This window comes from Physeter macrocephalus, chromosome 10 (genome assembly GCF_002837175.3).
Source record: "Physeter macrocephalus isolate SW-GA chromosome 10, ASM283717v5, whole genome shotgun sequence".
Taxonomy (NCBI): Eukaryota; Metazoa; Chordata; class Mammalia; order Artiodactyla; family Physeteridae; genus Physeter; species Physeter macrocephalus.
The window spans coordinates 83,946,930-83,960,220 of record NC_041223.1 but is presented as its reverse complement, the minus strand read 5'-3'; the positions used below and the strand labels follow the sequence as shown (position 1 = coordinate 83,960,220).

At 42.4% G+C, this 13,291-nt stretch overlaps 2 protein-coding genes across 8 annotated transcripts in view; both read right to left on the bottom strand.

The window, feature by feature from the left end:
* Window positions 1–9,076, bottom strand: part of MTO1 (mitochondrial tRNA translation optimization 1) — a 24,233-nt gene extending 15,157 nt beyond the window's left edge. For all 7 annotated transcript variants that reach the window (XR_003681553.1, XR_002893249.3, XM_024132983.3 and 4 more), the window contains exons 1-4: window positions 8,766–9,076; window positions 6,444–6,643; window positions 6,246–6,363; window positions 2,328–2,617 (exon numbers count right to left, since the gene is read on the bottom strand). Coding sequence is in view for 5 of the 7 variants with exons in the window: in XM_024132983.3 (XP_023988751.1) it covers window positions 2,328–2,617; window positions 6,246–6,363; window positions 6,444–6,643; window positions 8,766–8,982 (825 nt within the window). In the remaining 2 variants the exon portion in view is untranslated. The remainder of the gene's footprint in view (window positions 1–2,327; window positions 2,618–6,245; window positions 6,364–6,443; window positions 6,644–8,765) is intronic.
* On the bottom strand, window positions 3,549–5,500 carry LOC114487013 (cyclin-dependent kinase 2-associated protein 1-like). The gene has a single exon (XM_055087666.1). The coding sequence runs from the start codon at window positions 3,888–3,890 to the stop codon at window positions 3,549–3,551; it is 342 nt and encodes a 113-aa protein (XP_054943641.1). The 5' UTR covers window positions 3,891–5,500.
* Window positions 9,077–13,291: the final 4,215 nt, after the last annotated feature.

Genomic DNA, 13,291 nt, shown 5'->3' with positions numbered 1-13,291 from the left:
AAAAACTAAGGGGCTTCCCTGGTGGCGCAGTGGTTGAGAGTCCGCCTGCTGATGCAGGGGACACGGGTTCATGCCCCGGTCCAGGAAGATCCCACATGCCGCGGAGCGGCTGGGCCCGTGAGCCATGGCCGCTGAGCCTGCGCATCCGGAGCCTGTGTTCTGCAACGGGAGAGGCCACAACAGTGAGAGGCCCGTGTACCACAAAAAAAAAAAAAAAAAAAAAAAAAAACCACTAGGGAAAACTGAGCACTGAATATCAGATGATGTTAAGAAATTATGTTCTGCTATGTGTGATAATACTACCGTGTCGATGTTTACAGAGTCCTTATTAAAGACATGTACCAAAGTGTATCTGAGTGAAATGATGTGATGTCTGGGATTGTTGCTTTAAAACTAAGCAAGAACAAAGTATTGAGGAAAATGAACCAGGAATGTCAAAACAGGGAATTCCTTAGTGGTCCAGTGGTTAGGACTCCACGCTGCCACTGCAGGAGGCACGGGTTCAATCCACAGTCAGGGAACTGAGATCCCACGAGCTGTGTGGCGTGGCCAAAAATAAAAAATAAAACTAAAAAACAAAAAGTTTAAAAATATACACACTAGGAAAGTATCATCATGATTTACATTTTACCAAAGTGAAAATATAAAAGTCACTTCCTCAAAATAACAACAGTTGGAGCCACTCTTCAGGGTAACACTCATCAGAAACTAGGACCATCAAATATTAGCCCTTAATTCTAAACACACAATATACAGTTTTTTTTTTAAATTCAAAGGATAGATAGAAGTAGCCTGTATCTTCAAAAGTATCAGTGCCATTAAAGACTGAGGAACTGGGACTTCCCTGGGAGCGCAGCGGTTAAGAATCCGCCTGCCCGTGCAGGGGACATGGGTTCAAGCCCTGTTCTGGGAAGATCCCACATGCCGCGGAGCAACTAAGTCCGTGCGCCACTACTGAACCTGCTCTCTAGAGCCCATGAGCCACAACTACTGAAGCCCGCGAGCCACAACTACTGAAGCCCGCGCGCCTAGAGCCCGTGCTCCTCAGCAAGAGAAGCCACTGCAATGTGAAGCCCGTGCACTGCAACGAAGAGTAGCCCTTGCTCGCTGCAACTAAAGAAAACCTGTGTGCAGCAACGAAGACCCAACGCAGACAAAAATAAATGAATAAATAAATTTATTTTAAAAAAAAAAAGGGCTTCCCTGGTGGCGCAGTGGTTGACAGTCCGCCTGCCGATGCAGGGGACACGGGTTCATGCCCCAGTCCGGAAGGATCCCACATGCCGCGGAGCGGCTGGGCCCGTGAGCCATGCCACTGAGCCTGCGCCCCGCAACGGGAGAGGCCCACATACCACAAAAAAAAAAAAAAAAAAAAAAAGACTGAGGAACTGTTCCAGATTAAAGAGAAATGACAATTAAATGCAATATGTGATCCTAGATTGGAAAAAATGTTGGGACAAAAAAAGTACTGGGACAATCAGCAAAATCTATGGATTTTGTATTAGATAATAGCACTGTGTCAATGTTAAATTCCCCAAATTTCATCACTGCACTGAAGTTATAAAAGAGGATGTCTTTGTGCTTAGTTGAAATGCAGACTGAAGTATTTCGAGGTAAAGGGTCATAATCTCTGTAACTTTTAAATGTTTCTGGAGAAGAAAAAAGAATAAAAATAAATGTGGGGGGCTCCCCTGGTGGCGCAGTGGTTAAGAATCCATCTACCAATGCAGGGGACAGGGGTTCGAGCCCTGGTCCAGGAAGATCCCACATGCCACCGAGCAACTCAGCCCGTGCGCCACAACTACTGAGCCTGCGCGCCTAGAGTCCGTGCTCTGCAACGAGAAGCCACCGCAATGAGAAGCCCGTGCACCTCAACGAAGAGTAGCCCCCGCTCGCCGCAACTAGAGAAAGCCCGTATGCAGCAACAAAGACCCAATGCAACCAAAAATAAATAAATTTAAAATAAATAAATGTGTATATTATTGTTTTATACATTAAATATATACATGTATCTATGTCTCTATATGTGGAGAGAGGGCAAAATATTAACAATGGGTGAATTACAATGGTTTATAGGAGTTTCACAGTCTTAAAACTTTTCTGAAATTATTTCAAAAAGTTTAAATAGGCAAAGTTATCAAAGTAAGGAAATTTAAGAATTTATGGGGAAACACCCAAGTAGCCAAATCAGCTAATCCTTTTAAAGATCCCTTTTGCACACTAAGTAATAGTGATGAAAAGTGAATTGCTACCAAAAAAAAAAAAATGAAAAAAAAGGGTTAGTCTATATCCTCTGTTTAAAGCCAGATCTTCATAAATTATCTCACCTTGATCCACACTGTCTCATTGATAAAGCTGAACGGTATGGATGGATTATCTGGTGTCTGCTTGTTTAGAATGCTGAAATTAATGGATTCTTTGGCGATCCGGGGCGGAGTCCCAGTCTTCAATCTTCCCACCACAAACCCCAACTTCTCCAGAGTCTGAGCCAACCCTATGGAAGGCTGATCCCCTAAACGTCCTGCTGGATGCATCTCCAATCCAATTACAATCATGCCTCTCAGAAACGTCCCAGTAGTTAGAACCACACTCTCCGCATACACTGTACTTCCATCCCCTAAAGGATAGGAAACAAAATAAAACTCAGGTTCTAATTGTCACCATGGATCGAATTGGAACGTGACTATTTTATAGCAAAACTACAGAAAAATTTTGTCTTTAGAAACTTGAAAAAGATTTAAATCAGTAAGAAGCCTATATGTTATCAATCTCAAGAATCCAAGAAAGCTGGGACGGAGCGCATAATGTATTCTCACCAATACACATGTTCCTAAAATCTTGTCAGCACTGAATAGTCTCAGGTAATTTTTCTTTCTTTTTTTTACAAGCTGTTAATGAAAATAAGCCTTATTACATCGAGTAATAATAAAAAGATGCAAACAGTTCCATTCTCTTCCAGATGTTCGTATCAACTTACAGGAAAGGCAGAACTGAAATCTACATACAGTCTCAGGAAAAATTTCGGGATCCTTGTTAGGTTTGGTTTGGGAGGTTGCTCTTTCTTCTGTATTTATAACTTGTGCATTTAAAAAATTGACTTCAAAGCACTAATAGTCAGCAAATGCTTAAGCAAAAAAGAAATTACATTAAGCAGAATCTATAGTGTATGGTAAACGAGGGGACCAGCTACTAGTTATGGGTGCTGTCAAGTCCGCACTACAAAAAAAACCCTTCAGGTTGTATCAGCTTACGAAAAGGAACAAAGAACAATGAGGGTAACATAAATGTATTCAAAAGAGGAGGGCGAGACACTGGTATCTTGGAGGCAAACTAGTTGGCTGTAAGATAGGTAATTTTAACGTGCCTCTTTTGAATCAATGCTTTAAAAAACAACAACACCTGCGTAGTTCCTCACTATTTAAAATGTAACTCCCAATCAACTGAAAAATCTTTCCTCAATCTTACAGGCTGTAGATTCGGAGCCTGGTGAACCACGGGAGGGGCGGGGGGAGGAGAAACAAAACTGTTAACATTTTGAAAACAAAGTTTCATCCTAACAGGCGAGATGACCTGTAACTTCTCCTCTCGGAAGAAGACAGAAAACCTTCCAGGCTCACGAGGCAGCTAGGACCCGGCCTTCCGTTCGTTTCAACCAAGCACTCCCGCACCACCAATCCTCGCGCGAGGATGACGCCGCGTTTGAGGCTCTCCATCGCGCTCCTGCTGCCCGTGGAGGGGGGCCTGACCTCTCTCCCCAGCTCTTCGATGACGGCCAGCAGCTCCGCGTGTTTGCTCTGGGGCACCTGGCTCTTCCCAGTTCCCTGGGCGTAGCCTAGAGATGGCGGCCCGTAGTCACTCAGCAGCTGGCGGTACTGGGAAGACGTGGCCATACTGGTGGAGGGCGGGTGGGCGCTCCCAGAGGCGCTGAGGGAGGCGGCGGGCACGTGCGCAGCCAAGCAGCGGGGCCCGGCCGCGGTGTCCGCGCGCCCGCCCAGCTCCCGCACACTTTCTGTTCTCAGTTAATTTTTTAAATTAATTAATTTTAGACTTCTGGTTAAATATGACAGCCCACTTCACATGATTTCTTCTCCCTCCTGAAACTCCAAGAAAATGAAATAAAGGGGCAAAAAAGATGTAAAACCACAGGACAAGTAATGGGAAAGAACTTGTCTAAAGATGAGAAATTTCAAAATATTTTCAGAAGATAGAAAGTGGTTGCAGTGGGGAGGGAGTTTGGGATTAACATATTCACACTACATATAAACTAGATAATCAACAAGGACCTACTGTATAGTACAGCACATGGAACTCTACTCAATATTCTGTGATAACCTACAGGGGAAAAGAATCTGAAAAAGGATGGATATATGTATATGTATAACTGAATCACTCTGCTGTACCCCTAAAACTAACACAATATTGTAAATCAACTATACTCCAATATAAAATTAAATTTTAAAAAAGTGGTTGGAAGAGAGAAAACTGATTTAGCAGAGGGGAGAAGGCCTTAACTCAAGAACCTGAAGAGAACATACTGATGACAATGAAGCAACTTGCCGTGCAAAGGCTCAGAAACTGGAGGACTGAATATAAGAAATGTAGGAATGAAGCTAGGGGGCTGAAAATGAGAGAAAGAGTTGAAATCTGCATATAAAGGTTTGCCTGCAGACAGATCTACCTTACACTAATCAAACAATATAATCATCAAATCTGGAGCGGAAAGGACGCAGGGGAGAGAAAGGGAAATGAAAATAAAACTGGTAACTGTTCAGCATAGGGAAGTCAGTAAACATTGACAGAAGAAAGAGAAGATTAAGTATAATACAAAATCATAGTTACTAAGGTAATCACAGAACAAAAACATGAACTTTTAAGAAAGAAACATAGCTCCCTAAAGCAAAGAAAACCAAACACAGATTAAGTGGTTGAAAAAAAAAAAAAGTACAGAATAGTGTGCAATATGCTACTGCTATGTGTGTTGGGGGGAAATATAAACACACACACAGAAAGACCACACCAGAGACGAGTAATGCTCCCGAGGAAGGAAACTGGCTGCCTGCGGCACAAGATGACAGTCCACCTTTTCATTCTACCTTCTTTCATCTCCTTTAAACGGTTTACCATTATATGTATTCCCCATTCAAAAAAAAAAAATAATAAATGTATAATAAAAATTAATTTTAAAATAGGGAAAATAAGTTAATCTCTGTATTTTAAATGACTGAGATTCTTCAGCACAGCCCCTCCTACCATTTTGTTCCTAGAATGCTAGCAGGCGCCAACAGCCCAGTACCCTGGCAGAAGATCGATTCTTCGCCTGAGGACTAAGAGACATAGATGTTTGGGAGTTCCCAACAAAAAGGCCAGTTCAATCCCTAATCACCAGACTATAGAGTTGCCCAAGCAATAAAATTAACTGTGCACGCACAAATCTTCCAATCAATGTTTAAGTGGTTAAGTCTGTAGAGGGAGATAATAGAGATAAATTGTTTTTCCATACAAATTTAAATTCTATTTGATTTTTGTAAAAATTACATGCATGTGTCATTTTAATTTAAAAATTAACACGAAACTCAAATAAAAAACATATAATAATCCTGTAAAATATAAATTAAAAATATTTAAAATCAGAAGTAAGAAATATCAGGAGGAAAATACACAATTATGCAAGCTATGGAGTCCAAAAATAAGATGGTGCAGAATGTGAGCTTCGTTGTCAAAATGAAAGGAGAAGTATGATTTTTTATACAGTTTTCCTCATGTATGAACAGAAAACACAACAATGTGCACGCACAAATCTTCCAATCAATGTTTAAGTGGTTAAGTCTGTAGAGGGAGATAATAGAGATAAATTGTTTTTCCATACAAATTTAAATTCTATTTGATTTTTGTAAAAATTACATGCATGTGTCATTTTAATTTAAAAATTAATACGAAACTCAAATAAAAAACATATAATAATCCTGTAAAATATAAATTAAAAATATTTAAAATCAGAAGTAAGAAATATCAGGAGGAAAATACACAATTATGCAAGCTATGGAGTCCGAAAATAAGATGGTGCAGAATGTGAGCTTCGTTGTCAAAATGAAAGGAGAAGTATGATTTTTTATACAGTTTTCCTCATGTATGAACAGAAAACACAACAATTTCCTAGAATAAGCAAAACATCTCCATACTCTGCTCAAAATAAATTTCTCACATGGAGTTTGAAACTATTATTATCATCTATAAGCAGGACATACCCAAAACAACACCACTGACGCGATATTTCCCTGTGTGCTCAGGCTCTGGTTCTGTAAGAATGAGATCTTCTACAGCTCCCTCCCGAACAGTAAGCAGCGGTGTATTTAGGATTTCTTTCTGTCAAAACAGAATGCAAGCTGAAACATAACAGTTAAACAATCACTGCAATCTTTCCTGTTTTCATGCCCTGTTCTTACCTGCATGTTCTGTTTATAAAGTTTCCTATCAATTTGAGCTCTCAGACCCCAAACAGCTGGTCCCTTGCGCCGGTTTAATACTTTGTAATGTACACCAGACTGGTCACAGATTCGAGAACACAGGCCATCCAAGGCATCAACTTCTCTCATTAAATGCCCTTTTCCAATGCCACCAAAGGAAGGATTACAGGACATCTGACCTAAAGAGAACAGACATAAACAAAATAAATATATGAGCATCTTGCATATAAGTGAGTCTTGATAAAATAAAAGAACTTGAAGCAAACACTAAAAATGCTGGAGTTCCAACAGGATGCAAGAGTTATTCAGGGCGGGACTTCCTGGTGGCACAGTGGTTAAGAATTCCCCTGCATTCGAGGAAACTGTATAAAAAATCATACTTCTCCTGTCATTTTGACAACGAAGCTCACATTCTGTACCATCTTATTTTCGGACTCCATAGCTTGCATAATTGTGTACCTCCTTCCTTTGACACAGAATCACTACTTACTTAGGTAAACATTATTCCCTATGAGGCTTTGTTTAGGGAGTATGAGCTAAATTCAGTTTAGGGGTAAACCTTTACTGATCTAAAGTAATCATGGTAATCCTACTTGCCAGCGTCTGATTTAGTGTCAGAAGACTTTTCTCTTTTGTCATGAATGCCAAAAAATAGTTTGTCGAAAAGCATTATTTTCCAGGTTAGTATAAAATAAAAGATTTTCTGTCTCTGACTTCATTATTAGCAGATGATATGACTGAATTGAAAGAGCACAATTCCTGCATTCTGTATTCTTACAGAAGTTCAACTTTCTCAGCCAAAGCTGTCTTTCTCAGTACAAGCAGAAATATACTTGATACTCTACTACATCAAATTACCTTAAAAAAATGAGACTTTGATTTTCAGATAGAATTGTCATTTACTAAGCTCATCTATTAATATAAGAGTTATTAAAATATCTCTGAAATCTATTTATTTAAAAAGAAACTTTAGGTCATATTGTATTGTATAACTACAATGGATATTTTTATAGGATATTAATGACTACTTAATGAATATGGGTTTTGATGGGAATTCCTTTATCCTTGACAGAATTACATTACTTATACTATTTAATGATCATCTTAGTTCAATACTTTTTTGTTCATTACATTTTAAAAATTGTTATTCCTGGTTTTTACTCGGGTAAACATATAGCCTCGCTCCAAAAGAATCGCTGTTAACAGTGCATATTTCTCTACAGTTATGAGCTGAATGGTTGTTTTAAAAAGTATTTCAGTACACAAAGCACAGTTAACATTTCAGTTACTATTCACTCTTAAGCAAAATGCAAGAGGAAAGACACAGGCATGCATAATTTACAAGACAATGTCCTAGCTAGTATCTAAGATGACGCTAGAGAGGAGTCTTGTTTAAATTATGGCCGTCCAACTACAGCCTGTAAGTGCAAAAAAGCACCGTCGGGTCGTCCTAAGCACAAAACTGGGGAATAAACATTCAGTAGGAATACAGAATGCAATAAAAAAGGACCCTCATTCTTCAAAAGGGCTTCAGAAAATCTCGAGAAAAACACAATGGTCATTTAATAAACGAGTACTAATAATGTTAATTCACCTTTAAAAAAAATAAATTTATTTATTTATATATTTTTATTTTTGGCTGCGTTGGGTCTTGGTTGCTGCGCATGGGCTTTCTCTAGTTGCGGTGCGCGGGCTTCTCACTGCGGTGGCTTCTCTTGTTGCGGAGCACGGGCTCTAGGCGCGGGGGCTTCAGTAGTTGTGCCTCACGGGCTCCAAGGCGCAGGCTCAGTGGCACTTGGGCTCAGTAGTTGTGGGGCACGGGCTTAAATGCACCGCGGCATGCGGGATCTTCCCAGACCAGGGATCCAACAGTGTCCCCTGCGTTGGCAGACAGATTTTTTAATCACTGCGCCACCAGGGAAGCCCTAATTCACTCTTTAACCAAAGCAACAAGCTAGTAAAGGGCAAATGGCAACAATGAAATAAGGTATCAGCCACTATCCCTACAGTTTGCCCTTTTCTCAAAGCACCCCCTCTCCCCAACCCCCAGCCCCCCGCACTCCCCCACTAATTACTTTTCAGCAGCAGCACAATCCACGGTCCACAGAATAGCCCCTAGTCTTAGAGCTCTGGCCCGGGCCCGCTTGATCTGCGAAACACAAATCAGGCTAAAACCACAATCGGCAGGATTCTCACCAGCCTTAAGGGAGGGAAAAGGTTGCCCACATCAGGCACTGGGAGGGGGAGGAGGAGGACACTGGCTGCTCGCGTCCTGGACAAGCCCCACACCGCGCTACTCACCGATGGTGTCCACTCGGTGCGTGAGCAGCAGAGTCCGGGAGCCGCACCGAGCGGCGGCGGCAGCGGCTTCGGTCCCCGCATGTCCTCCGCCGATGACTACTACGTCGAAGTGCGGAGTCCAGGGCGCCGCGCTGTCACCGCTGAACCGGGAAGACGGATGGTGCTGTTTGGTGAGTGAAGCCGCGACCCAGCGACCACAGCCTCGGAAGGAGAACATGGTTGGAGAAAGGCCGAGTCTTTAACTCTGAGCCTGACACGAGCGAGGGGCAAACATTTAGGAAAACAAAGTCTTCAGGGAACAGCCATCTTGTTCTGATGTCACAGCGTAGCACGTCTACGTCCAGCGTCGCCGCTGATTGGCAGTTTGGCGAAACTTTACTGATGAAACAAGACTCGGCGCTGTGCAGGTGGCCAGCGAGGCGTGTGCCTCCTTTCTTGGTCGGCGCAGGCTGTTTGATTCCATATGGTCCTGGAATGGGGGGACTTTTAGTCATCTCTGTCCTTTTCAGCGAATTGCTGCCCTGATCACCAGGTGGCCACCTACAAACAAGAATTTGGATCACTGCTTTATCGGATTCTTTGAACTTTCCGGTGCAGCTATCACCTTGACTTCTGTTTATGAAGACTAGAGTCTGAATAGGAATCGATTTCAGAGGCCTTCAAATGTATTTGTGGATGAAAGATTCATGATGGCTAATTAGGTGAATGGAAGGGTTGAAGGTTAAATGTCCAGCTTTTTGCAGTTGATTTTTTTTTTTTTGCGGTACGCGGGCCTCTCACTGCTGTGGCCCTTCGCGTCGCGGAGCACAGGCTCCGGACGCGCAGGCTCAGCGGCCATGGCCCACGGGCCCAGCTGTTCCGCGGGATGTGGGATCCTCCCGGGCCGGGGCACGAACCCGCGTCCCCTGCATCGGCAGGCGGACTCTCAACCACTGCGCCACCAGCGAAGACCCTGCAGTTGATATTTTTAAAACCTTCAGTATGGTTAGGCCGCTGGAGGTAGTTGTTCTCTTGCTCTCTATACATCCCCTGCTTAACCAGTTCCTGCCTCACCTACACCCGACTCACATGACTGACCTTCCTACATACTTGCCCCAGGCCCTAGCTAGTGATAGCTTAGCAAATGGCTGGCGAGGGGGCGTGCCCCTCTGCTGGATTCCCTGGCAATGAGCCGACCTGTAGTTACTTCCCCCTATAATTGCTAACCTCCCTCTGTCCCTGGGAGCAAAGACTGCCCAGTGTCCTGCCCGCCCTCCCCCGTACACAGTGGGGTGTCACTCTAGGACCTTGATTCACACAGGTAAGCTCCCCCTATCCATTAAACCATTGATGTCTCTGTTGTTGACTCCGGGCTCTTTCTTCTGTCTTGAAGCTGGGCAAGTAGAGGCCTTGCAGGCATGGGAGAGCAGCCAAACACCTTTCTTTTTTTTTTTTTTTTTTTTTTTTTTTGTGTCAAACACCTTTCTTAAAGAGGAAACTTTTGACTGGTTAGATAGTGAAAGAGCCCATGTGGCAGTTTAATTGTTCTGATTATTAACATCTATCGAATGCATATTTTTTTTCTTATCAGATTACTAATAAGCATTCTTTATACACAGTTTAAAACTTACAGAAATACAAAACTTTGAGAGTTAAGGAACCCGTAACTTCCATCAGGCTTTCCGGCCCTCATCTCCATAATAACTGTCAGCATTTTGTTGCTAATGCCTCCTAGTGTTTCATACTTATACTAATGCTACTATTATTTTGCATGTATAATACTGATTATATTGTTTTTCAGTTTGCTTCTTTTTTTAACGATGTATTTTTGTACTATCTCTATGCCAGTATATGTGAATCTATCTCACTTTTTAGTATTATAGTCAGTTGTTTATGTGAACCATAGTTTATTTAATCAACTCCAATTACTGAGCATTTGGATTGTTTCTGTTGACTGAAAAAAAAATGCACAATCCAAAAGTTGAGAGTTATGTTTTATTTAGCACACATTCTGAGGACTTCAAGCCTGGGAGACAGCATTTCAGATAACTCTGAGAGACTGCGCCATAGAGGTGGGCGTGGGGGAAGCCAGGATATATAGGAGTTTTTGCAACCAAGGACAGGTACAAGTTGGAACATCAACAGATTATTGTTAATTAAAGAAAGCCAGACATCTCAAGTGAATAAAATTAGCACTTTTCTATGTATGGGAAGATGCAAATTCTTGGATCACTGAAATCATTCCTTAGGTATTCACCTCAGCTATCTGGGGCCAGTATCCTGTGTTTTCTCATCCTGAGTCTCCTCAGGGTGCACCGTTGGGGGGGTGGGTGGCTGCAGCAGTTGATTGCTAGATTGTGGGCATTCCTGGTTTCCATCCTGAGTTCCCTCAGGGCTCACTGTCTGGGCATGTGGGCTTGATGGCTGCAACATCCTTTGTTTACCAATATGGCAGGCAGCATTCTTAGTTCACGTTTCTAATTTTTTGATATTATGATCATCGTTGTACATATATCTTTTAAAAATTATGGAACTATTTATTTATTTTTATTTTTGGCTGCGTTGGGTCTTCGTTGCTGTGTGCGGGCTTTCTCTAGTTGCGGCGAGCGGAGGCTACTCTTCATTGCGGTGCACAAGCTTCTCATTGCGGTGGCTTCTCTTGCTGCAGGGCACGGTCTCTAGGCACAAGGGCTTCAGTAGTTGTGGCTCGCGGGCTCTTAGAGCGCAGCCTCAGTAGTTGCGGCGCACGGGCTTAGTTGCTCCGCGGCATGTGGGATCTTCCCGGACCAGGGCTCGAACCCGTGTACCCTGCATTGCCGGGCGGATTCTTAACCACTGTGCCACCAGGGAAGTACCGACTTCACTGTTTAAATTTTTGATAACTGCTAAATTAACTTTCTAAAAACTTTGTATCAGGTTGTACGAGCTGTGTAAGATTATTTCATCACACTGTAGCCAGCACTGGATTTTAATTAAGTTTTAATTATATATTTTCATTATTTTTTAATGAAAATGTGATCATACTATCTATGACCTATATACACTGTATTGTGATCTGCTTTTTACATAATAGATTATCATGGACATTTTTCTATGCTAACAAATACAGGTTTATGTCATTTTTAAAGGCCACACCATGTACTGTTTTATTAATAAGTATTTTAAAATCAATAGCTTGAGCCTTTGATTAGAGAATCACAGGCCTACATTTTCAATTTCACTATTCCCTTCATATGGTGTATATTTAAATCAGACCCTTTTCTTTCCTATAGAGATATTAATTACAGACCCAAAGATAAGATGTTTAGGCAGGGACAGGTATATGGTTAACTGGATTTCTGCTGTAAAAGAAAGTAAAGCTCTTTATGCTGAAGTTAGCCTGTTACTTTTTGTGTTGAGGATCCCCAGAACCATCCTCAAGTTTAGTGATAAGTTAGAAGGACTCACAGAACTCAGAAAAGCTGTTATATTCATATTTATGGTTTATTGCAGTGAAAGCACACAGATTAAATTCAGTAAAGCCAAAAGGCACATAGAGTGGAGTCCAGGAGAGACCCAGGCATAGGCTTCCAGTTGTCTCTCCCATGGAGTCATATAGACAGTACTTAGTTTTCCTAGCAATGATGTGTCACAACACACAGTAGTGCCAACCAGGGAAGCTAACCTACACCTTGGTATCTAGGGCTTTTATTGGGAGTCTCATGATTCTGTGCCTGCATGACTGACCTAGTTACTTAGTCTCCAGCCCCTCCAGAGGTCAAACTGATACAGCATGCATCACATTGTTAGTATAAACTGTCTAACACGGTCCAAACCCCCAGGTATATACAAAGACACTTTTATCAGGCAGAATATTCCAAGGGCTTAAAGTTATCTCCCATGAACCTGGTAGGGGCCAGTCCTTTTTTTGGAATGTGCAGAGTTTGAAACACCCAAAGTCTGCGGAGTTGATCCTTTACTGCACACCCTTTTTACGAGTTAAGGCAACCTTTTTGGCATCAGGGAGCAGTTTCATGGAAGACAATTTTTCCACGGAGCCTGCTGGGGGGCTGATTCAGGTGGTAATGGGAGTGATGGGGAGCGGCAGATGAAGCTTTGTCCGCTGCCCTGCCGCTCACCTCCTGCTGTGCGGCCCAGTTCCTCACAGGCCGCAGACTGGTACTGGTCCACGGCCCGGAGGTTGGGGGCCCCTGAGTTAAGGGAACCCTTTTTTTTCTTTTTTTAAAATATTTATTTATTTATTTGGCTGTGCCGGGGCTTAGTTGCAGCACACGGGCTCCTAGTTGCAGCATGTGGGATCTAGTTCCCTGACCGGGGATCGAACCCCGGCCCCCTGCATTGGGAGCATGGAGTCTTAACCACTGGACCACCGGGGAAGTCCTGAGTTAAGGGACTCCTCATTAAGTTGTACTGTTTCATATTCTTAATATTTACCTCAGGCTTGATTTTTATGTTAAGAGATATCTTGCAAAATTACAGGACACCTTGAGACACAGTGTCAAGGTCCTGGGTCGTAAAAGCCTTTTTACTACCATGATTATAGAAAA

Excerpts from the sequence above, each read along its gene's own strand:
- LOC114487013 (XM_055087666.1), bottom strand. The coding sequence starts at position 3,890 with ATGGCCACGTCTTCCCAGTACCGCCAGCTGCTGAGTGACTACGGGCCG.